The sequence below is a fragment of the Aricia agestis genome, chromosome 7 (assembly GCF_905147365.1).
Source record: "Aricia agestis chromosome 7, ilAriAges1.1, whole genome shotgun sequence".
NCBI classification, from domain to species: Eukaryota; Metazoa; Arthropoda; class Insecta; order Lepidoptera; family Lycaenidae; genus Aricia; species Aricia agestis.
The window spans coordinates 14,097,585-14,123,801 of NC_056412.1; the positions used below are offsets into that span (position 1 = coordinate 14,097,585).

The 26,217-nt window shown below is 35.6% G+C and overlaps 1 protein-coding gene across 1 annotated transcript in view; it reads left to right on the plus strand.

The window, feature by feature from the left end:
* The window catches only part of LOC121728609 (cytochrome P450 4d2-like), a 46,498-nt gene that overhangs the window by 1,453 nt on the left and 18,828 nt on the right, over window positions 1-26,217 (plus strand). The window contains exons 2-3 of the mRNA XM_042116784.1: window positions 20,872-20,978; window positions 21,517-21,607. Of these exons, the coding sequence (XP_041972718.1) occupies window positions 20,872-20,978; window positions 21,517-21,607 (198 nt within the window). The remainder of the gene's footprint in view (window positions 1-20,871; window positions 20,979-21,516; window positions 21,608-26,217) is intronic.

Here is a 26,217-nt window from a genome sequence, read left to right on the forward strand (position 1 = left end):
CGTAACCGACATCCACGCGGGCGGAGCCGCGGGCGACCGCTAGTAATAATAATATGTACAACTCTAAGGGTTGATACTTGATTCAGACCGCAACGCGACGCGTAGATGCATTTCTGAATTAGTATGGATTTGACAGATTCGCAAGACGTCTGACGCAATAGAAATCTGTCAAATCCATACAAATTTAGAAATGCATCTACGCGTAGCGTTGCGGTCTGAATTGACCGTAAAGCTCGTCACAGACAGAGCAGGTAATGTATATTATATGTACATTACATCCCGGGATGACAACAAGCTATAAGTAATATAGCCTTGGGGTCTCATAGGTAACTAAAAAGGGTAATTAAAACCGACTTCCAAGGTAGGTACCAGCCCGGAAAAGTTCTGAGATCCTTGACATAGAACTTACGCTAAGGTAAGCTGGTACCGACTTCAAAAGTACGAAGATTGAGAACAGAAATAGTTGAGGTTCAGGCGAAGTCTGAAGACGGCACTATAATAAGGAATAAGAATTATTTGATTCTTTTTAGATTATTTTTAAGAATATTACTTTTGTTTTTACCTTGGAAGTCGGTTTTAATTTTTTGTTAGAAAATAATAATTTGGGTTAAAAACTATGTAAGTAAATGTGTTTATCTAAATTCTAAAGGTTAAACTAACATGCTAAACTTACATATAAAAATAAGACATAATATTAGTTCAACATTTTTAGGTGGGTATAATATTAGTGTGATGATTTAATTGTATTATAATAATAATTACTTATTAAAATATATACTTAATATAAGACATGTATTGTGTTTTGACATAGGTACCTAACTACCTAATAGTCAGACTTTAATAATTCACACTAATAATAATAATTTAATCTTATATCTTTAAATGAGCAATTCTTGTATATATTTCGCAGGGAAAAGAAGATATCAGGGATATCCCGTAATTCCTAGGGATATCACGAAATCGCGGTAGATACCGAATATTCTTGTTTCTTACGTCTTCTTACTAAACAAATCTAGTGATATGTCATTTCACTAAACGAAATCTAGTGAAATGTCAGAAAAGCGGATACCGAGGAATAAAAATCGAGCTACGCATTTCTCTCGCTCGCTCTAATACCCTATCACTATCTTATGGGGGCGACTAACCCTAAATTGACGATTTTATAATTCATTTTTATACTTGAATCATTTTTAGAAAATGTCATTTTTCAAATAGCTAGTATAAAGCTGAAGGGTGTGTAACTGTGTAGTGTGTACTGTGTACGTTGGTTTGTTTGTTCCTTTAAAAAACTCAGGAAGTTCTGGTTCGAATACAAAAATTGTCGTCACGATGCGACAAGTAGGAGTAATCAGATAATTAAATTAAGAAAAAAAAACCCGCCAAACAACTTAAAAGTACTGAAATAATATTTAATGACTTTGAGTTTAAATAATTCCTAAGTGAAAAGTAATATTTTAGTCCATAATTGTTATCACGGTGTGTCGGGGGACCGCCAAGTAGCTACGAGAGTCGAGAGCGCCGATTGTCTTGATTCTGTTAGCTGTGACCTGACCCTTAAAAACTATAAACGCGGTCCCCCGACACACCTTGACAACAATAATTATGGACTAAAATATTAATTAGGAATTATGATTTATGACTCAAAGTATATTATTAAAGTTGTTTGGCGGGGTTTTTTTTAATTTCTTAATTTAAGTAATTTTATTTCATGCTTTTTAAACTTGTGTTGGTTTACGGTTATAGTGAAGAATAATTCCTGAAAAAGTATTTTTTTACGACATCACATAAGAAACCCCTAAAATAACAGTATTTCTCCACTGTTTAATGAATGTTATTATACTTATAAACCTTCTTCTTTAATCACTCTATCTATTAAAGAAAACTGCATCATAATCCGTTGCGTAGTTTTAAAGATGGCTGGGCCGCGCCACACCGGAATGGCATGTCATAATAAGATTTTAAACTTTATCTTCATTATTGTAATACATAGTGTCGCTTGAGAAGTCAGCAGCCGCCCGTGGCCGCTCCTGGCGATTTCTCAAGCGATACTATGTATTACAATAATGAACATAAAGTTAAACTTTATGTTCATTATTGTAATACATTATATTATGAGACTTAAAGTGCTCGCCGCGCCGCTGCCATTGCGGTGTGGCGCGGCCCTAAAGGGAACAAAGGGACATAGGGGAAAAAGGCGACTTTGTTTTATACTATGTAGTGATAAGTAAATAAGTATTGAAGTTAAGTTAAAGTTTTAAAGAATATGAATTTTTTAACTCTACATAATAATATACACGATTTTACGACATAATTTTATTATGTGATATTAAATTATAAAGTAAGTAATTATACTTACTTTTTTTATATTAATAATTAATTTTAATTAACCCAGAGATAAGTAATCGCGTAAATATTATATATGTTGATATTATTTTAAGACTTAAAGGGAAAATGTAATCGTTTCGGAAATTTAAATATAAACTAGTTATGCCCAACCTTAACCTTGGAAGGGTAAAATATCTTGTTCCAAAAAGAAATCTTGTGTGTAGCACCTTTTTATTTTAACCTACTTAAGAAAGTAACGTTTAGTTAATCATTTTTAGGGTTCCGTACCCAAAGGGTAAAAAACTTATTACTGAGACTTCGATGTTTGTCCGTCTGTCTGTCTCCAGGCTGTAACTCAAGAACCGTTATAGCTAGACTTCTGAAATTTTCACAGAAATTATGTATTTCCGTGCGTCTAGCATGCGTCCAACGCGATATCTCACTCTCGAGTGTAAGTAGTTAAAAACTACTCTTCTCATAATGTCAAAATCTCGACAAAACTCGATAAAAATATGTTGTCATGTTAGGGTTCGTTAATTTTGACGACAAATCTACACGAGTAAAATGTATGTCATGTTAGGGTCAATAGAGATAAAGAGACAAACCATCAAACATCGAGAAAACAAGTAGACAAAATTATCTCGTTGGCGCATGCTAGGCGCACTGGTGCCGCTATAACAACAAATACTAAAAACAAAATAAAGTTAATATTAAGGGGGCTCCCATACAACAAACGTTATTTTTTGGTCCTTTTGGCTCGTAATCCATAATGGCAACATATTATAGACACTTGAAATTTTCACAAAATCCTCAATTATAATATGAGTACTTTAATATTAAATAATAAAATTAAAATAAAATAAATAATAAAGGGGGGCATATCCCATACAAGAAACACAAAATAAATCCTTTTTTGCGCTCTATAACGGTACGGAACCCTTCGTGCGTGAGTCCGACTCGCACTTGGCCGATTATTTATAATTACTAATTAGATACTCATCGTTTAAAGATTCCTGAACCTGATCAAAATCAGAAACCGGTGTAGCCGTCCTAAATTATTAGTTATACCGAGACATCAAAATGGCATTAATTTTTATCCGATTTCAAAAAAAGGAGGTTATCAATTCGACTCAAATCGTCGTCTTCCTGGCTAAGTGTCGTAACTGGAAAGTATTACTATTGCAGGGCAACTATTTTTCGGTTGAGTGTTATGTATTTTGCCTTATGGATTTCTTATTTTTAGGTTTATCAACAAACTATTGACTGATTTCAGATCCTTTGGGCTATCTTTATGCTTTAATATGAGTCGCAAATGCTTTAAAAACTTTGGTAATTAGTTAAACTCGAACAAAGCAGATACGTCACTTTGTGAGAACTTTGTTTTACATTTCTGTGTGAGCAGTATCAGTTACAACGACAATTCTATATAGGTGTTATCAAATTAATCTAAGTACATTCTATGTGAAATTATATATTTTTAACTTAGAAACATATTAATTATAACAATGAAATGAACAGTATTAATAAAATCCATGGAATTAATATGTACTACGTACAGGTAGTACATATTAATTCCATGATAAAATCAATGAACTACAAGAAACTTAGCAAGTCTTCTTTAATATAATTATCAAAACTATGAAACGATCAGTCTCGAATTGAATATATCTCTATTTCTTATTTAAAGTAAAGTAACCTAAGAACAACTTTTTAGAGTCACATTTCTGTACAGAAATTTCTACAATTTCTTTCCAGTTTATTTCTTGTCCTTCATTGTCTTTCCGTACTACAAGCAAGCGAAGATTGATTAATTACTTTTTAAAATCCAGAAAGTCAGCATATCCGAGTATATTCACTTTTGAATATTGGATGTAGCTGGCTTGGTACGACAAAGTAACCACTTTTCTTAAGAGCGTATCCAATAATAATAATAGCTCCCACACCGGTTTCGGTGACGGTGGCCGATTTCATTGAAACCAGGCCAGCTACGCAGAAGTAATTTTATAGTGCCCAAGTGTGTGCGCAGTACACAAGAGCACTCTATTCCTTTGCTCTCATAACCCAGTGGGACCGACACGACCGGCGAGAGATCAGGAGCAGTACCGACTTTTTATATGCCCATCCGACGCATGGATCATCTTACTTGTCAGACAATCGGGTGATCAGCCTGCATTGTCTTAACCAAATTTGAAAATAATATTTTTCCAACGCGGGAATCAAACCCACGACCTCCGAGTCAAGAGCCGCGCTTTATACCACTAGATCACGGAGGCGTATCCAATAGTGCAGCTATGCACGGAATCCCCCTCACTTTGCCCGTGATTAGGTACCGAAAATCGTAAAATTATTTCCTGTATATCTTGAGCATTATTTACAGTGTAAGTATAAGAGGGTTGAAGCCACAATGGAGATTTTATTCTGACCACTGCACCCATCAGCAAATAAGTATACGGTATGAATACCTTTTAATTATGTCCTGTTTTTTGAGGAAATCATACAACCGTATGTACATACTACAGTTAGCATTACTTTTTTCTCATACTTTGACAGATAAGCGTTTTACAATAATGTGATATCTCTATAACGGTAGAAGATACCGATACGATTGTTAGAGAGAACTTATGCAAAAAGAAGCTACGATTTCGAAGGTAGTATCAGTGTAGTTACGACAGTTTGTTAGATACTACACTTAGCCAGGAGGGTGACGATATAATATTATGTGTAAGTACTTATATTATGACGTGTATATTATAAATATTATAATATTTCCAGAACTGCCCAGCATTCATATAATCGTCTTTATATAGTATATTATCGGCGTTTGAACAAATGTGCCAAATTTTAAAAGTGTATGTATGTATGTATGTTTGTATTCGCATGTCTCCGAAACTACAAGTCCGATTTAAATGATTCTTTTTTATTGTACTAACTAGGTTTTGTTCAACTTTAGGAATTCTGCAAGTTTTATCAAAATCGGTTCAGCCTGTCTGAAATAGGGAATTTTAACTCTTCTATAATATTATAAATATTAAATATGGTACAATCTTCGATCACTTAGTGATCGAAGGGTACAATATGGAAATCAGTTTTATCTGTTTAAAATATTTTATTTTATAATTTAAGTACCTTTTTTAATTTATTTTAACTTTTTCAATTTATTTCTTGAATGTATAATTATGTAATATGTATACAGGGTGTAACAAAAATAAGTGATAATAATTTAGAGTGTGTACATGTTCCTTGTAGAGAGTTCACTGTGAAAGTAGCAGCGCTGAAAGACCTACATTTTTGTATGGGGAAACTCGTGACGCTCGGGCCCTTGCCCATACAAAAGTAAAAAAAAAATTCATCTTTCAAAGCTGCTACTTTCACAGTGAACTCTCTACAAGGAACACGTACACACCCTAAAGTATTATCACGAACAATTTAATAATTCTAAGCGAACCGTGACATAATTTATCAAATATTTTTCCTGTATTTTGGCCTATCCACTACGCCTATCCATTACAAAAAATCGCTACCACAAAACAACTACGGTACGAGTATCGTTTCTTAGCAATAGATGAATGAAATATGTAAATATAAGTAGTAATTTATTACAAACATGTTCAAATTCTCGGCCAAAGATTTCAAAACTTTTGCTAGGCTAGCTGCATTAATTTATCTTTAAGTACTTATAATATTATAAAGTTACTTTATATATTTTAAAGCTGAAGACTTTGTTTGTTTGAACTTTGAACATGCTTATTTCATGAAGTACTGGTTTGAATTAAAAAAAACTATTTCTTTGTTAGCTATAGTCCATTTATCAAGGAAGGCTATATAGGTACTATCAAGGTGCGACCAACATGTCTGTCGAGCCTCGAGGAATCAGAAAACAAATGAATGGGGTATAATGGGGTATAATGGAAAAACGGGGTATATTACTGGACCGAATCTTATGCAATATTTTGGCACAAGAACACCATAAGTAGAGCAAGGAGAAATACATAGGCTACATTTTGTGCAAAAAGTGAAAAAAGCTTATTTAATTTACACAGGCGAAGCCGCGCACGACGTCTAGTAGGGAATAAACACCTAAGGTAGAAATGAAACTATGTAATATGAACTTACCTACAGCTCTTAATAAGCACTGCTTATGAAGAACACTATGATTGCCAAAAATCGACGTCGATAGTTCATAGTGCATGCTACAGACATCGTGATCATGGTTAATACTTAATATCCATAATGGCCCAGGTGACCGTATAAGCACTGGTTTTTCCTCTACGAAAATTTGACATTTACGTTCAACGGATGAAACGTTTTGCTTAAGTATAAGTTACATCGCCTTATTGGGTAATTAAAAGTTCCCCACGATTTATTAGTAAGATTTAAATAAAATATTAATAAATATACCAGCTATACTCAACCTGCGGCCCGCGCGAAGTTTACCCTTTTGAATTTCACGCCCACTGGCAATATAGTGATTAGTCACAATAGACATAACTACCAGTAGTTCGACTGCAAAGAAACGGACAGGTTTCAATATCTGTCAAATTCGTCGGGTTTCACTAGGATTATAAACGGAATGTGCCTCGCGCTGGCTGATATAATTTATTTTTAAATATTTAAAATAAAGATTTTAAAATTGGATTCTGACAATTTTAATCGCATGTGCCAAAACACAAACAATACGACCAAAGAGGAACACGTCCAGGGAATATGTCATAGTTTTAAATTCGTAGGTAACAAGTTAACAACCCTAGCGACGATTTTCGTCATAATACGTCAAATTTAAAAATTTCAACATCGGTTCTAAGTCGACATACTCTATAATTCTGTCTACTCTGGATTAGTGATGTCATCGTAAAAGTCGTGAAAATGTTTCCTCTTTTATATCGGTAATAGCTACGAGTGATAGTAGGTAATTATTTTAACCCAAAATTTTTTATTGGCGGACCGTGAGGCCCACAAGATTGAGTACCACTGGTCTAGACAGTGGGTAAAACGAGGAGGCATGTTAAAGTTCGATTCAGATTTTTTTATTTAAGTTTTGTGTCGCTCAGTGCTGTCTGACCTTCCATACAAATTGTATGGAGGCGGATTTTTGCGATGAGCCCCGGCACGCTGAGCCCCGGCACAGCCCGTCTCAGTGTGCTCACTCCTTTAGCCTACATTTTTGGGCTACAGGCCGTACAGCCTTACAGATAAAGAGATAAGCTGACAAATCTTGCACTTGTTACCCTTCGAGAGTAATATTAAATTTAAAAATAAGTTTTTTCTTCCTGATTACAAGATAATCTAAAAATAGAACAGCAATTAAATGAGAAACATATATTTTAATAATTAAGGTCGTTTTATAGCTATAAATTACAAAATATGTACTGAGGTATGTTATATTTTTAGTTTCAAGAAACAGACATACAAAGAGTAAACATAATATTATGTAGCTATGCCAATGTATAAGTTGAACGGAATAACGAGAATAGTTTCAAGTTACATTTTTTTTAATTTTTAGTGTTCCGTACCCAAAGGGTAATTATTATTTTTAACAAAAAATTAAAACCGACTTCCAAGGTAAAAACAATAATAACATTCCTATTATATGAACTAAAAAGTATTAAATAATTTTCCGAATTCGGCTAAAAATCAACTGTTTCTGTACTCAATCTTCATCATTTTGAAGTCGGTGCCAGTTCCAAAAAAATATCCACTGCCGAACATATAACCTCCTCCTTTTTGGAAGTCGGTTAAAAACGGGACCCTATTACTAAGACTACGTTGTCTGTCTGTCAGCAGGCTGTGTCTCAAAAACCGCTGTAGCTAGACTTCTGAAATTTTCACAGATTGTGTATTTCTGTTGCCGCTATAACAACAAATACAAAAAACAAAATAAAATAATAATGAAGGGTCTCGTTTCCATACAAGAAACGTGATTTTTGGCCTTTTTTGCTCGATTTCAATAATGGTAACAATTAGACACTTAAATTTTTTATAAAATCCTTTATTATATGTGTAGGTACTTTAATAATTAATAATAATATAAAAAAAATTTAAAAAAATCGGCCAAGCGCGAGTTGGACTCGCGCACGAAGGGTTCCGGTTCCGTACCATTATAGAGCAAAAATAGTAAAATATTGGGTTTTTTATATATAAAATCACGTTTGTTGTATGGGAGTCCCCCTTAAATATTTAATTTATTTTGTTTTTAGTATTTGTTGTTATAGCGGCACATACATAATCTGTAAGAATTTCAACTCACTAGCTATTACCGTTTTTGAGTTACAGCCTGGAGACAGACGGACAGACGGACAGACATCGAAGTCTCAGTAATGGGGTCCCGTTTTTACCCTTTGGGTACGGAAACCTAAAAAAAAAGGGGGCTCCCATATAAAAAACACAATTTGTGGCTTACTTTTGCTCTATAAGGGTACGAAACCCTGTGTGCGCGAGTCCGACTCGCATTGGGCCGATTTTTTATAAGTACTTACCTTACTCATAATATAGATACTATAGGAATTGTTTTTAGGGTTCCGTACCCAAAGGGTAAAAACGGAAACCTATTACTGAGACTTCGATATCTGTCCGTCTGTCTGTCTGTCTGTCTGTCTGTCTCCAGGCTGTATATCGAGAACCGCTATAGCTAGACTTTTGAAATTTTCACAGATTGCGTATATCTGTTGTTGTATCGCTGCAACAACAAATACTGAAAACAAAATAAAGTTAATATATTTGAAGGCGGGCTCCCATACAACAAAATAGAGTTCTTTTGCCTTTTTTGCTCGTAATCCATAATGGCAACAGATAGGCACTTAAAATTCGTACTTTAATATTTAATATTAAAATTATAATAAAATAAAAAATTAAGGGGGGGTCCCATACAAAAAACACAATATTTTTCTCTATAACAGTACGGAACCCTTCGTGTGCGAGTCCGAGTCGCACTTGGCCGATTATTTATATATTTTATGAATAAATATCAAGATTATGGCTAATGTAAATGTGGAAACTTGTAATGTGTGAATTAATCATAAATTATTTTATTAGCTATTGTGAAAACAAAAGTCAATTTATAACAACTAAGTAAACTATCTGGGAATTAGTTTAACAATTGCAAAAATACTGCAAAAAAAGTTTAAGAACTAAGACTTTTATACATTTAGAATCTTACATCTGAAACAAAGAAACAATAACAATATTCGGAATAAACCATTATGCTTCTGAAAAATAATACAAAATAATCTTTAATTTTTATAAAAAAGAACGTTTTAAAGATGACAATTATTACACTACACATTAGGGTCAATTCAGACCGCAACGCTTGCGTAAATGCATTTCTTTTGTATGGATTTTACAGATTTCAATTTAGTCCATTGAAATGTTACATGAGCTTTGCATTTATTAGAGGACGCGATTTTATTTTTGGGATATAATTATGTTAAATGTCAAAGAAGCTTAACCTCAAGTTATTGGGGTCGCCATCTTGGAGAGAGATTTCGGAAACTATACGTCTTTCAAAAAAAATGTAAGAACATAATTTGTTGCAAATTATTTTGCCTACAAATAATTTTCATATAACTTTTTAAGTTTTTACCCTAAATTTAAAATTAAAAAAGTTACTTATAAGCAAAAAAGTAAAAACATTTTTAAAAGTTTTCTTATTGCTCTTTTACTTTTTTTAAATATAATTTACAAAAAAAATTACCTCAAACCAATCTTGTAGATAATCTCTTGAGGAAAAAATCCCCCGACAACATATGATCTCACACATTTTTTGTAAGACGTATGGTTTCCGAAATATCGCGAAAATAATGTTGTCACCCCTTTTTTCAAGGAGGCGACTGGGGGACAAGGGTGGCGACCCCACAAACTTGAGGTTAAGCTTCTATTGACCCCCCCAACGTATTCCAAAAATAAAATTGCGTCCTCTAATAAATGCAATATTCGGTCCCTAAAATGTAACATTTCAATGGACTAATTGCGTGAGTTCAATTACGTACCTAATGTAAATCTGTCTATTCAGTACCTACTTTTGGAAATGCATCTACGCGTCGCGTTGCGGTCTGAATTAACCCGGCTTTACCGGCTTTACTTAAGATAATACATAACGTGCATAAAAATACACTCTGAAAATACTGTTAATTAAAAACTTCACCTCTGCGTAATAAAAAAAGTATCAATTTTCAACATTTTTATGTGTTAAAACAAAACATAATAGCATTTATAATAGCTTCCCACGCCGCGCGCGCTGGTTTTATCCTAAGATCCGACCGTAAAATTCTGCAGGAATCGTTTTTTTCGATCAAATATATTTTAAAATAATCTTTAGAACGTATAGAATGGATCAATGTTGGGTTGCCTTGTTAAAAGTAGCCGCAAGTACCTTTAATTAAGTTTAATGTTCATGAGATAAATGCATAAATTTGCATGTATCTTTTTTTCAGTAAATTACATCTTGTGCCAGGAGAAACACACGCGCCAACACAATCACAGGTGCACACAGAAATACAACAGGCAGTTTCAACCACAATAATTGTAACACAGCCGACCCTAACACAAACCCAACAATTACTAGCCCGTGGACAAAACGGAGAACCGAAAATCAAATTAAGGCCGATCCCTCTTTTCATGTCAAATCCAACAGAAACATTAGGCATAACATACAGCCGTCTTTACACTCCCAACCACGTCAACATATCACCGGGACTAGCAGAAATCCTAAACGGGAGTACATCAAAGACGAGCATGAAAATGAGCAAATATCTAGCTCTTCCATCATCTAACTTCGCTGGCCAACCCTGCAAAATACTGCAATCGGGCACCAAAACGATAATAGTATTTGAATGGGACGCGCAAACAGCCTTTGAACGTGCATGTTCGTCTTTGAAGGAGTTGGGAGCAATGGGAACAAGACACAGTACCACCCCACGCATAATCAGCGTAGATGCCATGTCACTGGGACAGGACAAAGGCAGGGCTGCAAATTACTATGGAATAGTAAAAGCCTCAGAACATCATGAGGCAATCGTCTACGAGAACAGAGGGGATGACCTAAGCTTCCTCAAAAGGAATCATGACGATCAGCCAACAGCCTCCGAACCCAACGACGAGGCGAGCTCATCCTCCGCAAGTGAATGACTCCAAGCATCACGGGAGAGCAAAAAAGAGGATGAGAAAGAGAGCGATAAAAATAAATTTAAGTAAAAAATCAATGGCCAAATTAAAAGTGTTTGTGGGTTCCATCAAAAAAGTACCTTATCGTGAAAAAACCGCAATGCAGCCAAACAGTCAAGATAAAAACATCCTTTCTCAGATCAAGGCTGCATCACAAACAAACCGGCAGGCTTCAGCAATAGAGGCTTTCTTGAGGGAACCATCTCCACAAAAACCAGCAAATAAAAACAAAAGATATAGAGCTGATTTCGGACAAGTGCTCCCGCCAAAACTCAGACTGGCCCAGAACCATGAAGATCATATAATAAATGCCTTCCTCGAGTTCCAGGCGATAATAAGAGCAAATAAAATCATAAAGCTCTTGACCTGCAATAAGATCATGCAGGCCTATCAGCGAAAAAATCAAAAGCTGTTAGAAGTGAGACTCGAGGATGCAAAAGCTGCAATATACAACAATGTCACCTCCACAATAATTGCCGGGGCGATGACAGGGAAGTATATGGCGGCGCTAAGTGCGGACAACAGGTTCGTGGTTCTGGACGAGGATGAATCAAAACGTACGGGAACGCTCAAATATATCACAACATCTGAGGATCCAATAGTGGTAATAGCGGAATGTACCAGAATAATGCTGGAAGACAGGATAATAGAAATGGCAGAAGTCCTATCTGGGGACCCCGAATCCAGCATGGACTGGGACATATTCGCGAAACCCATCAACTACTCGTGGGTCAATGGGGTTCCTGGATGTGGGAAGACAACTTGGATCTTTAATAACTTCAATGAGGAAACAGACGTTATAATAACAACGACAATCGAAGCAGCCGAGGATCTAAAGCAAAGGCTATCGCTACGAACTGGCAACAAAGTTAAAGATAAAGTTCGTACCATGGCCTCTTTGCTGGTAAATGGGACAAAAGGAACCTACAAAAGGTTGATAGTTGACGAGGCCCTCATGAACCATTTCGGCTCAATCGTCATGGCGAATCAGTTAACAGGCGCCAACGATGTCATCCTCATTGGAGATATTAACCAACTTCCGTTTATAGAGCGTGAAAACCTCTTTAAACTTAATTACACTCATCCAAACCTGGTAACCAGCATCACCCAGGAGTTGTCTTGCACACAGGAGCCCTATGGATGTGGCATACGCCTTAAGCATGGTCTATAATAACATCTATTCATCGAAGGAAATTGTGCGGTCCTTTAGGGACCGCACAATTTCCTTAATGCTAATGAAGTACACAGGAGCGAGAATACCTAAAACCGATCTAAATATCTTGTCCACACACAAGAGGAGAAAGCAGCCCTCACTAATACAGGCTATGGATTGGGAATGGACTCTCGCGTCCTCACAATCCATGAAGCTCAGGGATTAACGAGTCCTTCGGTGATCATCATACAGACCAAGTCCCGAAAGCTGGCAATCCATGACCGCCTTCCTCATGCAGTTGTAGCTATATCCCGGCACACTAACACCTGTGTCTATTACACTGACACTGATGGAGACGCTGTGGCAAGCTTCATAAAAAGAGCCACGGAGGTGTCAACCGAACACATAAAAGATTATAACATAAAAATGGCTATAAAAGACAGGAACGATAAAGTCCTAAGCCACATAGCGGGTAGATTCGACACAGAACGATATCTCTTTAACACCCTAGAAACTCCACCCAGCTTGAGTGACCCCTCTCCACCAAGCCAATGTCACAACATCTAAAGGCAAAGGGTGGAGCAGCATAAAATCTAAGGAAATCGGAAAATGTCGGATCTACTGGCCGCCACACTGACTGGGACCACACCGTTCAAAACATTAATCTTATTATTATGTAAATTATAAAACAATAAATATATATTTATTATATGTATGTATTATAGTCTATTCTATTAGGTATATACACACATATATATGTATATATTAAAAAAAAAAGTGTCCATGGCGTGATGGACTACAATTAATTAAAATGTATAATATTATTTCAATTATCCTTGGTGCGAAAATCTAAATAATAAAATAACAAAAAAAGGATATGGATGAACAGTCCATAGACGGCCCCAATTTTAATAATAATAAAAAAAAAACATCGAAATCGATTAATCGAACAATCGATTGTTTTTTTTCAATTGTCGATATTTTTTATTCCATTAATTAAAAAAAATAGATCTTTTTAAAATCGATTTTTATAAAAATGGGTTAAAAATTTAATCGATTGTAAGGGTTTCGATTAATTAAAAAAATCAATTTTTTAAAAATCGATTTTCATAAAAAATGGGTTAAAAAAATTGTAAGGGTTTCGATTAATTAAAAAAATCGATTTTTTAAAAATCGATTTTCATAAAAAATGGGTTAAAAATTTAATCGATTGTAAGGGTTTCGAAGAATAGCTCTTTTGCCAACTGCGTACAAGGTCTTATCATATGTGTTGCTTAAAAGGCTAGAACCTCATGCGGAACGAATCATCAGCGATTATCAGTGTGGATTTCGGCAAAACCGCAGCACAATCGATCAGATCTTCCTTCTGAAACAACTTATGGAAAAACGTTGGGAATACGCCCAAAGCATACACGCGTTATTTGTCGATTTTAAAAAAGCCTATGACAGCATCGACCGTAATACGTTATACACGATCTTAAGGAACTTCAACATCCCTAAAAAGCTAGTTGACATGATAATGGTCGCCACTAAGGAATGCAAAATGAGAGTGAGGGTTGCTAAAGAGCTTACGGACGAGTTCGCAGTGGTCACAGGACTTAAACAAGGAGATGCGCTGTCACCTGTGCTTTTCAATTTAGTTCTGGAATATGTCCTCAAAGAAGTGATTGCACTAGATGTAGGGCTACAACTGAATGGGAAACATAGGTTGATAGGGTATGCCGACGACCTGGCATTACTGGGTGAAACTCCAGAGGAAGTGGCCAGCGCGGCCGAAGTCTTAGAAAACGAAGCCCTTAAGGTAGGCCTAAGTATAAACCGCGAGAAAACAGAATACCATTAAACGCTATAAAAACACGCGCACAAAACGAGAAGACCTGAATGTGAGAGGGATTTCTTATAAAAGGACGGACAAATTTAAATACTTAGGCTGCACCATTACCGACACCAACACGAGACAGGAGGAAATAAACACCCGCATCCAAAACACCTTACCATGCAGCGCGGCACTTCATGGAGTGTTAGTGTCCAATCTCCTAAGTAGAAAAAGTAAGATCGCCATTTACAAGTATGTAATAAGGCCAATACTTATGTACGGATGCGAGACCTGGACGCTCACACTCGATGAAGAGAATAAATTACTGGTAGCCGAAAGAAAAATCCTCCGCAAGATCTTGGGCCCGGTGAAGACAGAAGACGGAGGAACCAGAATCCGAACCAACGCCGAAGTTGAAGACCTCACGGCTGAGCCCAATATTATTGGCGTATCAAAAGTCCAGCGACTCCGATGGCTCGGTCATGTTGCAAGAATGGGGGAGGATCGTGGCGTTTCTTGGGCGTCCGATCGGGCGACGACCTGTCGGCCGTCCACGGTACCGGTGGCTAGATGTTGTGGAGTCGGACCTGCGCGATCTTCAAGTCACAGAGTGGCAAGAAACTGCGCAAGACCGCGACAAGTGGCGCAAACTCGTGTCGGAGGCCAAGATCCACTTTGGGTCGCTGAGCCATCGTACTAAGTAAGTAAGTAAGTAAGTAAGTAAGGGTTTCGAATATTAAAAAAAACGATTTAAAAAAAACAATTTTCATAAAAAATCGGTTAAAAAAAATAATGCACAACGTTAATAATCAAGTTTTCACTTCTGCCGGCACTCCCGGAGTGCAACCCGTCTTTTTTATTTTGTTCTACAACGCGGGAACCGAATCAAATAAATAAAGGCGCACTTTTCACATGAAACCGTAGGAGGGAAAATAGATTCAGTTAAAAAAATAGATAGAGACAGCGAAAAACTTAACCGAGAGGAACTCGACTGTCGCGAGATCAAGCGCAGGACCTTCTTTTAGCATATCCATTACCCACCCCACGCATAGGTCATCTTTTTTGTCAAACAATCAGCGGGGCTAAAATGGTCGCTTTGGAGAATCATATTATGAATCGTAATATGATTCATTTTTCTAAAATCGCATAATGCAAGTCTGCTTGCAATTCATGTCTAGTAATTCGTACTAATTTGACATATTTTGTCTGTTTGACAGTTTTAACAATTCATTTGTTGAATTGATTGAGAGGAATTGCTGACCTGACCATTTTAGCCCCGCAGGTAACCTGATTATTATTGTCCTATCCAAAAAACATTATTTGTTTGCCCCAACTTAATATAACCCATGAACGTTGACGTCGAAAGTCAGTGTCTAATGTCTAAGCACACTATGCCGAAGTTACGCGGCCGAAGTTCCGCATGATTACGTCAGCAATAATTTCAAACGCATACCGCATACGTAATTTCGGCATGGTGTGTCATCGGTAATTTAAAATGCATTGCAGCTGGCTAAGGGCCAACCCACATGTACCACAACCACACGACATCGCAACGACAAAATGTCGTCGAGAAGTAGTTACATGCATTGCAGCTGGCTAAGGGCCAACCCACATGTACCACAACCACACGACATCGCAACGACAAAATGTCGTCGAGAAGTAGTTACATGCATTGCAGCTGGCTAAGGGCCAACCCACATGTACCACAACCACACGACATCGCAACGACAAAATGTCGTCGAGAAGTAGTTACGTGTGAATGGTGTCGCTGCAGCTTTTTGTAGTTGCGTTGTGGTACAGACAAAATGCCGACGTGGTTGCGTTGTCGCCAGTGGTTGCGATGTGGTTACGTATGAAAGTCAATGAAACGGAGATGGGAAGAACGCGAGCGGTGGGCGCGCACTGTCGTTGCATCGACGCAATGTTGTGGTTGCGATGTGGTTGCGATGTAGTTGCGACGTAGTTACGACGTGGTTGCGACTAGGTTGGCCGTGGTTGCGATGTGGTCGGTATTTGACAAGTGGTCGACAACGATTGCAAAATGTGGTACGTGTGAATGGTCTAGTTCATTTACAATACGAAATATACGCCCGACCACGTGGTGTGGTTGTCGTGTGGTTGTGGCTGTCGTGTGGTTGTGGTACGTGTGGGTTGGCCCATAATCATGCGGAACTTCGGCCGCGTTTTTTCAAACTACTGTGTCTAGACACTTAAGCTTCGAAAATAACCACGCTTGCATTAGTGACAATAAATACTTTCAATCAACCACATCTAAACTCTTCGACTTTCTAAAAATAAAAAAAATCTTAGGTATCTGTTATAATTATTATAGTCAGGGAGCCCTAGATTTTTTTTATTACTATCAAGCTAATTTTTTGTTCATTTTGATAAAACAAACAACATTTTTATCTGCGAAATATCATGAAAGTGGTAGCTAACAGAGATAGATAGGATTTCATACTTTGATTTGATGGTCTTAAAAGAGTTTATTTATTTAGGGTACCGTAGTCAACCAAGTTTTGTTGATTACAGAACCCTAAAACGAAACCCTAACCAGCTGATTATTTGTATATAGGTAGGTTAATAGTTATATAATTTTAGAGTAATATTGTCCTACAAATAGAACAATCCATATTTTAGGACCATCAAATCAAAGTATGAAATCCTTTCTACCACTTTCGAGATTTTTCGCAGATAAAAATGTTGTTTGTCTTATGACTATTATAATATAACAGATAAGATTTTTTTTTAATTTTTAGAAGGTCGAAGGGTTTAGACGTGGTTGATTGAAAGTATATTTTATTGTAATGAGTGATTGAAAGTATATAGGTATTATCGCAGATAAAAATGTTGTTTGTCTTATCAAAATGAAGCTACTCACAAAAAAATTTGCTTGATAGTAATAAAAAAAAATGTTCTACGGGGGCTAAGTACGGGGGCCCCCCGTACTAATAGGTATATTAAATGTTAATATTTCGCATCATTTCTGATACCGGTTGGACCGACAGCACGCCAAATCGTTTCGTTCAGTCTCTTCTGTGATACACTCGTAAGTGGTTTAATTATAAGTAAACTCGTAAGTGGTTTGAATTATAAGTAAAAATGTTTTTTATTCTGTTGCTTATATTTTTAATAGTTATAGCCGTGAGATCTGTTATTTACTTCAAAAATAATAGATCGTTGCCTGGACCGAACCCTTTGCCTATAATAGGCAACTTACTATACGTCGCATGGATAAAAAATAATGGTAAGATTTTTTTTTGGGTCCGAATTTGTTGAGTCGGTGGAGTCTCATATTTTTTAAATATATTCTGTCTTGCTTGTAAGTAAAAATATCACATTTCAGTTTATAGATGGGAACTGGATTTTATTGTCATTTGTTTTCTAATTTTTTGATAATACTAAATTCGTTTTCTTAGTCCAGTCACAGAATAGATATTATAGTACAAGTAGTCCAGTTTGTCAATGAATAAGTTCGATATAAGTACGTGTTACGATAATTATCTACTGTGTGAAACATGAAAGCGTAACGAATGTCAAAAATTCGCATTTATAATGTACCTATCTTGAAATATTGTATTCGATGTTTTGGTATTAAACATGATATGATTTAATATTGGATACATATAGAAAAAGCAAATTTAGCAAATTTTACACTCAACTTGACTTTTTTACGGTTATAAAAAGGTGTTGAATAGAGTTAAAGTTTCTGTCTACACATGAAAATTAAAAACTATAATTTGTTTGAAATATGAATTTGATAACAATTAATTAGCTAAGCTATTCAAATTTTAATTATCAAAAAATTTTACATAATGCTTACTGAGAAGTTCAATACAGGGTTCTGTAATCAACAAAACTTGGTTGACTACGGTACCCTAAAACGGAACCCTAGCCAGCAGATTTTTTGTATATTGGTAGGTTAATAGTTATATAATTTAAGAGTAACACTGTCCTACAAATAGAACAATCCATATTTTAGGATCATCGAGTCAAAGTATGAAATCCTTGCTATCTTTGTTAGCTGCCACTTTCAAGATTTTTCGCAAATAAAAATCTTGTTCGTGTTATCAAAATGAAGCTACTCACAAACAATTAGCTTGATAGTAATAAAAAAAATTGTTCTAGGGCTCCGCTTCTATAGGTTTTATACACATCAATAATTATAATACTTCGTCACGCGTCGTAACTCATAGGTATGATTAATGATAATAATATTATTATACCTAGTATCAATTGGACTCAAACGATTTTTTCCACTTTAAAACTTAATATTTCACAAATGGATCCCTAAATCAGAAAATGATCTATCAATAAAATATTTTTTAAGATTTTATGTACCAATTTGTCGGCATCATTAATATGTGTATTTATGCCAAATTACAGCTTTGTAGGTCCAGATAGTCTCTGAGAAAAACCGCGGACAGACAGACAGACAGACAGACAGACAGACAGACGGACGGACAGACCAAAATTACGACGAGCCACTTGTATGATTACTAAAATAAATAAGCTTTGTATTATACCGTAAATTCATATAAAAGTTACGCCTTTATCATAGGATCCCAGAAAATCTATCAATTATTAAATTTAAAAAAGTCGTTAAAGAACGTTTGTGTACCAAAGCATACTATATTTTTGATTTCATGAATGATAGATACTATAAGGATATTCGTCCGTGGGACGAAGGTCCCTGCAGAGCTGTTTCTGTGTAGTAATTAATATTGTACAAGTTTGTATTTAATTTTTATTAAGTCATTTATTTTATTTAATAGCTCTATTAAACTTTATTAAGTAGCCATTAGAGACGCATATTTTATCAACAATGAAAAAAGCAATGATTAAAATTATTTTTATCAAGATGGATTATGAACAGCTTATAAAGAACCAAAAATCCAACTTTTAGAGCTATGATAGTACTTTACCTGTATATTTCTATAAGTTGGTAATTTTTTTTACTACTAGATGACCTGGTAAAAATATTTCAGGACTAAAATAGCCAAATCGGTTCAGCCATTCTCGAGTTTGAGCGAGACTAAGATAAATTAAAATTAATTTGCATATTTAGGTACAAGGTGTAAGAAAATTTAATAGTAGAGGAGGGGAGAGTGCTATTTTTGTAGTCAGTCGAGCGTCATGGCGACTTAGTAGGTTTTGTACATTAGATAAAACTGATTAAAAAATAATAAGAGTGCTTTTTATTTTAGTGGTGGGTTCAGAAACTGCAGCCATTTTAAGGTTTTGAAAAAGAAAATATATTCAGAAAATTGTTTATTTAAGTCAGTTATAAATATATTTTAGACAGCAAGGATTAAATCATTTAGTTTAGTGCAAAATAAAATATCTGCGAAGCTTAGTTAGGAAAATATGAAGCTTTACTTTTTTATATTTTAAAATGTACCTACAGGCTTACCGAACCTTTGAATCGTCAGTGCTTTATAATGGAAGCTTCTTTGGGGTATACTAAACATCCAGTATCTTAATCTGACAGATCCGATGATATTTTAATGTAAAAAAAAATTTAACCCACCACATGAGAAATCTGATTTCTATACCATGACAACTAGACACATGTCGGAAGCCTATACAAGCTTAATCTGACACGCTGTCGAGCTACTCCCGAAATCCCCTCGTCCCCTCCCCAACTATAAAATTAATTTGTATTTACGAGGTGTAACGAAACTAAGTGGTAATACTTTAGGGTATGTATGTGGCCCTTATATAGAGTTCACTGTGAAAGTAGCAGTGCTGAAAGAGCAAATTTTATTGGGATTTGTATGGGCAAGCGCTGCGCGGCCCCGCGTCATGAATTTTTCTATACAAAGGTGGAAAATAAGTTAGTATTTCAGCGCTGCTAATTTCTCAGGGAACTCTATATAGGGGACCCATAAACACCCTAAACTCATTTATCACTTAGTTTTGTAACATTTATGCGATTAAATCAATAAGATAAAGCCAGAAGCCCTGAATGTGAAATTAATACTAAGAGCTACCTAAAATACGTACATACGTGGGAGAGCCATGCTATGCATGGGAGAGCCATGTTTCGGCACGAATGGGCCGGCACGACCGGAGAAATACCACGTTCTCACAGAAAACCGGCGTGAAACAGCGCTTGTGCTGTGTTTCACCAAGAGTGAGTTAAGGGGAGGCCCAATCCCCTAACCTATTCTCTTCCCTACCCTCCCCTATTCCCTTCCCTTCCCATCCCTACCCTCCCCTATTACCCTGTTCCCTCTTAAAAGGCCGGCAACGCACCTGCAGCTCTTCTGATGCTGCGAGTGTCCATGGGCGATGGAAGTTGCTTTCCATCAGGTGACCCGTTTGCTAGTTTGCCCCCTTATTTCATAAAAAAAGAACGTACCAATAATACTACAACTACTAATAATATCATTTTTAAAAAATCTGTTACCTTTTTCAGAATTTCTCCCTCTGCTACGCTATTTCAAAGACACGTATGGTGATACCTGCTTGATACATCTGTTCCATCAGCCTTACGCGCTAATATACCATCCGAAATATGCTGAGGTATGTTATACTATATTAATCTTCACCGTTCATCAATAAAACATATTCGAAGCGTAACGAACGGACGCGTCTTGTGGTACCCTGTTAGATATACGGGGTACCACAAGGCGCGCATTTGGGTACAGTTTTTTACAATTGAGAGTATTACTAAAGACTAAATGCGTTTGTTTTTGTTAAACGATAGCATACTTAAAAGTACCATTAATAGTACTAAGTAATTATAAATATTATCTTCCAATTAGTATAAAGTATTATATCTACGAATAGCATATATTACGTTTGCGAATTTTTCTGACAATATTCTTATCTGACGTGTGCAACATGGTCAGATTTTGGTCGTATTAATTACTGTATATGTTAGTAGCGCCCTCTGTTCGGACCTCTGAGTAATATTCCCTATAATTGTAATAAGTCATATTTTTATAGTTGCATTTCGCACTTATGGATCAATGCCAACTAAGCTCGAACAGATTATATTTAGGTATGTTTTGATCCTGTATGCAAAATGTTGGTGTTTCATAATAATTGTCCGTTACAGGAACTGTTATCTAGTGTAGAATACATTAATAAGGGGAGATCCTACCAACACTTACACCCTTGGCTGGGCGACGGTCTCTTGACATCAACTGGTAAGTTTATTTTAGTAGCTTATCTTATTCGAAGATTGTTTGTGCAAATTAACCTTTTTGTTTTCTGTTTATCTGTATCCGTTTCGCATTATTTATATAATAATTGAACGACACTTTACCTTTTTATAGTAGGGCGTAGGTACTCGGCGAAACATGGCGGTAGCGGTCATTGACTCCCTTTCAAAAACTTGTCATCATTTTCTATATAAACCGCGATAGACAATAAAGTGTCAGATGTTCCTAATCCATTGTCAATCGCGGTTTATATAGAAAATGACAAGTTTTTTGACAGGGAGTCAATGACCGCTACCGCCATGTTTTGCCGAGTACAGTATAGCTATTTCCCTAATTATTGTTTTTAGACATCTCAATTATTAGTAATTAAATAAAAACTGATATGTATTTCACTAGCTTTTTCACGACTTTTCCGTTAAATAGTAGACATTCCAGTAATACAAACTTTGGTAGGTTTTGATTTTGAATCCTTTCTTAGTAATTTCTAGAACGTATCTCCTGTTTTCATATTATTTTTAAAAACTTACTTGCAACGACCATCATAATCTCCACATTGTCCAATTTAGGAAAGCTATGTTGACGCATGATTATTATACTTCTTATTATTATTAAGAATACCCACAGTCGCGAACGCACTGTACGCCGAATAAAAAGGTGTACCACAGGGATCAGTCATTTCACATTTCACCTACTAGACGACCTCTGTGGCTCAATTGGTTGAGTGTGTGGCACTCAAGCCGGGGGTCGCGGGTTCGAATCCCGCCGACGGAACAAAAAGTTTTCAATGTTCCCGGGTCTGGATGTGTATTAAATATGTGTATCATATAATAAAAATCTTAAATATATGTATAGTATTTTTATACTATACATATATTTATTATATTTGTATACTTTTGTATTAAATATATTTCCGTTGTCTGGTACCTGTAACACAAGTCCTTCAGGTACTTAGCACGGGGCCAGACTGACGTGGTGTGAAGCGTCCATAGATATTATTATTATATTATTATTACTAAAGTAATGTAGCTAACTAGTTTGTTGTTTCGGAATATAGCGGTAACAATATTAGGTGGAGGAATCAGCTAGTAAAAAGAGTGATTAGTAATAACCACGTATCTCATTCAAGGTCATATTATCACTTATTGCTTATTGTGTTTTTGTCATACTATGTAATATTTGGTACTCGTACTACTAATATAATATATTCTGTGATAATATGTAAATAACATAGTATGATAGAAACAGTATCTAATTATTACCGAAGTAGGTCCGACAAAGAAAACCCCACAATACAATGACTTGTTATTTCATACAGTGCCTATTCAAATCCATGATTCTGCTATCATTCAGTATGTGCGCAACGACATTTATTATTAATAGTATTAATACCAACAGCTCTTCAGTGGTATTTCAAGTACAAAACTATTCTAATGTTGTAATATCAATTTAAATGAGCACTATTGTTATCACTCATTTCGTATGCTATACTTATTCCAATGCTTTATAAAAATCCATCAAAATATTCAAATTTATTACGCAGCCGTACGTAGCATTGTTTGCCTTACTTTAGGAGCAAACAAACTAAAATCTTTTACAAAATAAATCAATTAATATTCAGGAAATCTTGAAATTAAATTTAGTTTTAATGCTTGCAGTTAATTTAAGTGATCAATTCTCTGACCCACATAGACAACTGTTAGGTTGATTCTGCCTATTAATCAGTTTTGATGTAATCGGGAGGGGGGGGGGGGGGGGGGGTTATTAAAAATAGGTGTTATATTATAAAAAATTATACTTACATATTTTTTTTTAAATTTCTTTAACCAGGTACTTATACATTATCTAATGTAAAAGTTATTTTCGAGGGTCTTCGGCAAATCGATTTATTACGTCTTCTGTGAAAGAATCGCTCATATCTTTTATAAGTTTTCTATAACAGTACTAGATATGATACTTAGTAGGGACGTCAACATGACCCAGGGAGGGGGCAGTTGCCTCCCCCTGCTCCCCCTCAGTACCCCCATGAAACCGTTTGTTCTCCAAAACTCTAAAACATATGTTTTAAATATTTAAAGACGATTCGATCAAGACGATTAGTTTATAAGGTTTCGATTGTTATTTGTATTGTGTACTTATACGAATTTTAAGATAATATAGAATGATAAAAAACAAAACTTTAAACATGCATATAATGTATGTCACGTGCCAAATATACACAGATTATTCACGTGAATAATGATGAATCAGATAATAATTATTGTCTTACACATGCAAGGATCATAGCAAGTATCATTACTCAGTCCTACCACTGATACTAATGAGGGTATTTCATATTCTATTTGTCACCAGGTGCCGCTATGTAGCCTTAGGTGTCAAACTGCTGTCATATGTCAAAATATAATAGCTGTCATTTGTCGCGACATATAAATATTTGACACGTCGATAGACCTCAGACCGCAACGGGACGCGTAGATGCATTGCGGTCTGATCTGACCCTTTCATGCAAGCGGATTTCAGTCGTGTAAATTTTCATTCTAATCATGTAAGAAAATTACGCTCTCGTGAATGAAGTAGAAATTTTCTATGAAACTGAATGCAGCAGAATTTCTGCCAACCGAAATTTTGCGACTCACGACTCAAAATTACGCTCGTTTGGCTTCACCATTACTACTGATTATTATGACACTGAAAAAGTCGTTGACCTGATACAGCTAATTAATTTAATTGATTCATTTTTGTTATTAAATTAAATTCGAGATTAAGGGCAGGTTGCACCACTTCCTGATAAGGCTATCCACCAATTATATTATATTTTTTATTAAGTTTTTTTTTTTTTGTTCTACTTTAATTACACACACAAATTATATTTTTATGTAAAATCGTATATTATATATTGCTTATATCATTATTTACAGTCAATGTTATCTATTTTATTTGTTTTTATTATAATAATTATTAATTATCTTATACACAACCATTTATTACACTTGATATTATTATTGTTTACTGTGTGCCTCAGGGGATTGAATAACCGAAAAATATCGGTAAAAAAGGTTAACGGTATGACGTCATACCTTTAAATTACGATAGCCTTAAATAACGGTACCGCTATTTTTCGGTATTGCAAAATTACGGTACCAATATTTTTTTTCGATACCTAAACCTGTAAAATAAAGGTATAGTGCGGAACGGCAACATCGCAATTCGCAAGCGAGCCGGACTGCGCGGTGCGGCGCGGCGTTGTCAACAAACAACCGATGTTTTTAAAAACCTATAGACTGACTTCTATTCTGCCTGCCGCGCCGCGTAGGTTGTCAATAATTTGCGTGTGTACTTTGTTAAAAGAACGAGTAGACCAAGATGGATAAAAGTAAGTAAATACTTTTTTATTATTAATGATTACATTAGTGTCATCAGCAGTTTGCCACCAAACAGATTTCCACTCAGTTCTGTTCAGCGGTAGACACAGGAATCTCCCTTATTGCTACACGCTATATTTTGTGACATGGTACTCATGGTTCATGGTACTGATGTAAATAGATATATGTAAATTGTAAAAACTACTTATTGCTACTTCTGTGCGCGTTTATTTCGAAACATTACACAAAACATCGAAACTTGTGTGGCGTGGCTATGCACATACCTATTTTGTGTAGGAATTTTTTTCTACGTCCATGAGGAATACACAATGCTTAAATTGGCTACCTCGACCGTTACATCATACATGATATCTACATCATCGTTTCTCGACCGGTGGGTCGCGACCCTTGGGGGGGGTTAGGTTAGGTTAGGGGGGTCCGAGATTGTTTTTAAAGGGGGTCGCAGACTGTTGAAAAAAAATTAATACAAACTACATATAGGTACAAAAGATTCGGTTTTCGAACGAACCTTTTGTATCGAACGTCGAAAAAATCGTGACGGGATCACAAGACTTTTTACTTAACTTTTTGGCTTTTTCGTTGCGACATAAAAAAAGTTGAGAAATGATGATCTACAGTTAATCTTTGTTCGTTTATTTATACGAACATACGAACTTAAGTGTATATGTCACCATACAATTGTAAAAACCGTTAAATTGTAAAATAACTAACGAGATTGTAAAAATATGTCGAAAGATTCATGTTATACATAATATACATATTTATAATCTAACGTAAAATAATGTGTTAAAATAATAAATTATAGGCAGCTTATTCGCGTCCGAAGTCTATCAACATTTTACAATTTCACTAGTTATATAATAATCTAACGGTTTTTACAATTTTACGGTGACATATATAAACTTACTTTAAATTTGATACCAGCCAACTTGAACGTGAGTTTTAATTTTTACCCGAAATTTTTTTTTTCAGAATCAGCAATAAAACGTCATCACTCGCCAGACATTTTAGGGGATTCGGAGCGACCACTGTCCCCCTCCGTTCTCCATCCTAAAATAGCTAAACATTTGGAATACAACACCAAAAAACATCAACCTGAATGTTACCACTGCGTAGCAATCAAACAAGAAGAAAAGGACCAAAGAAATGACATTTTTAGCTTACTTATAAAAGAAGAAATGAAAAATATAGAACCTTGTATGAGAACTCGTGTGT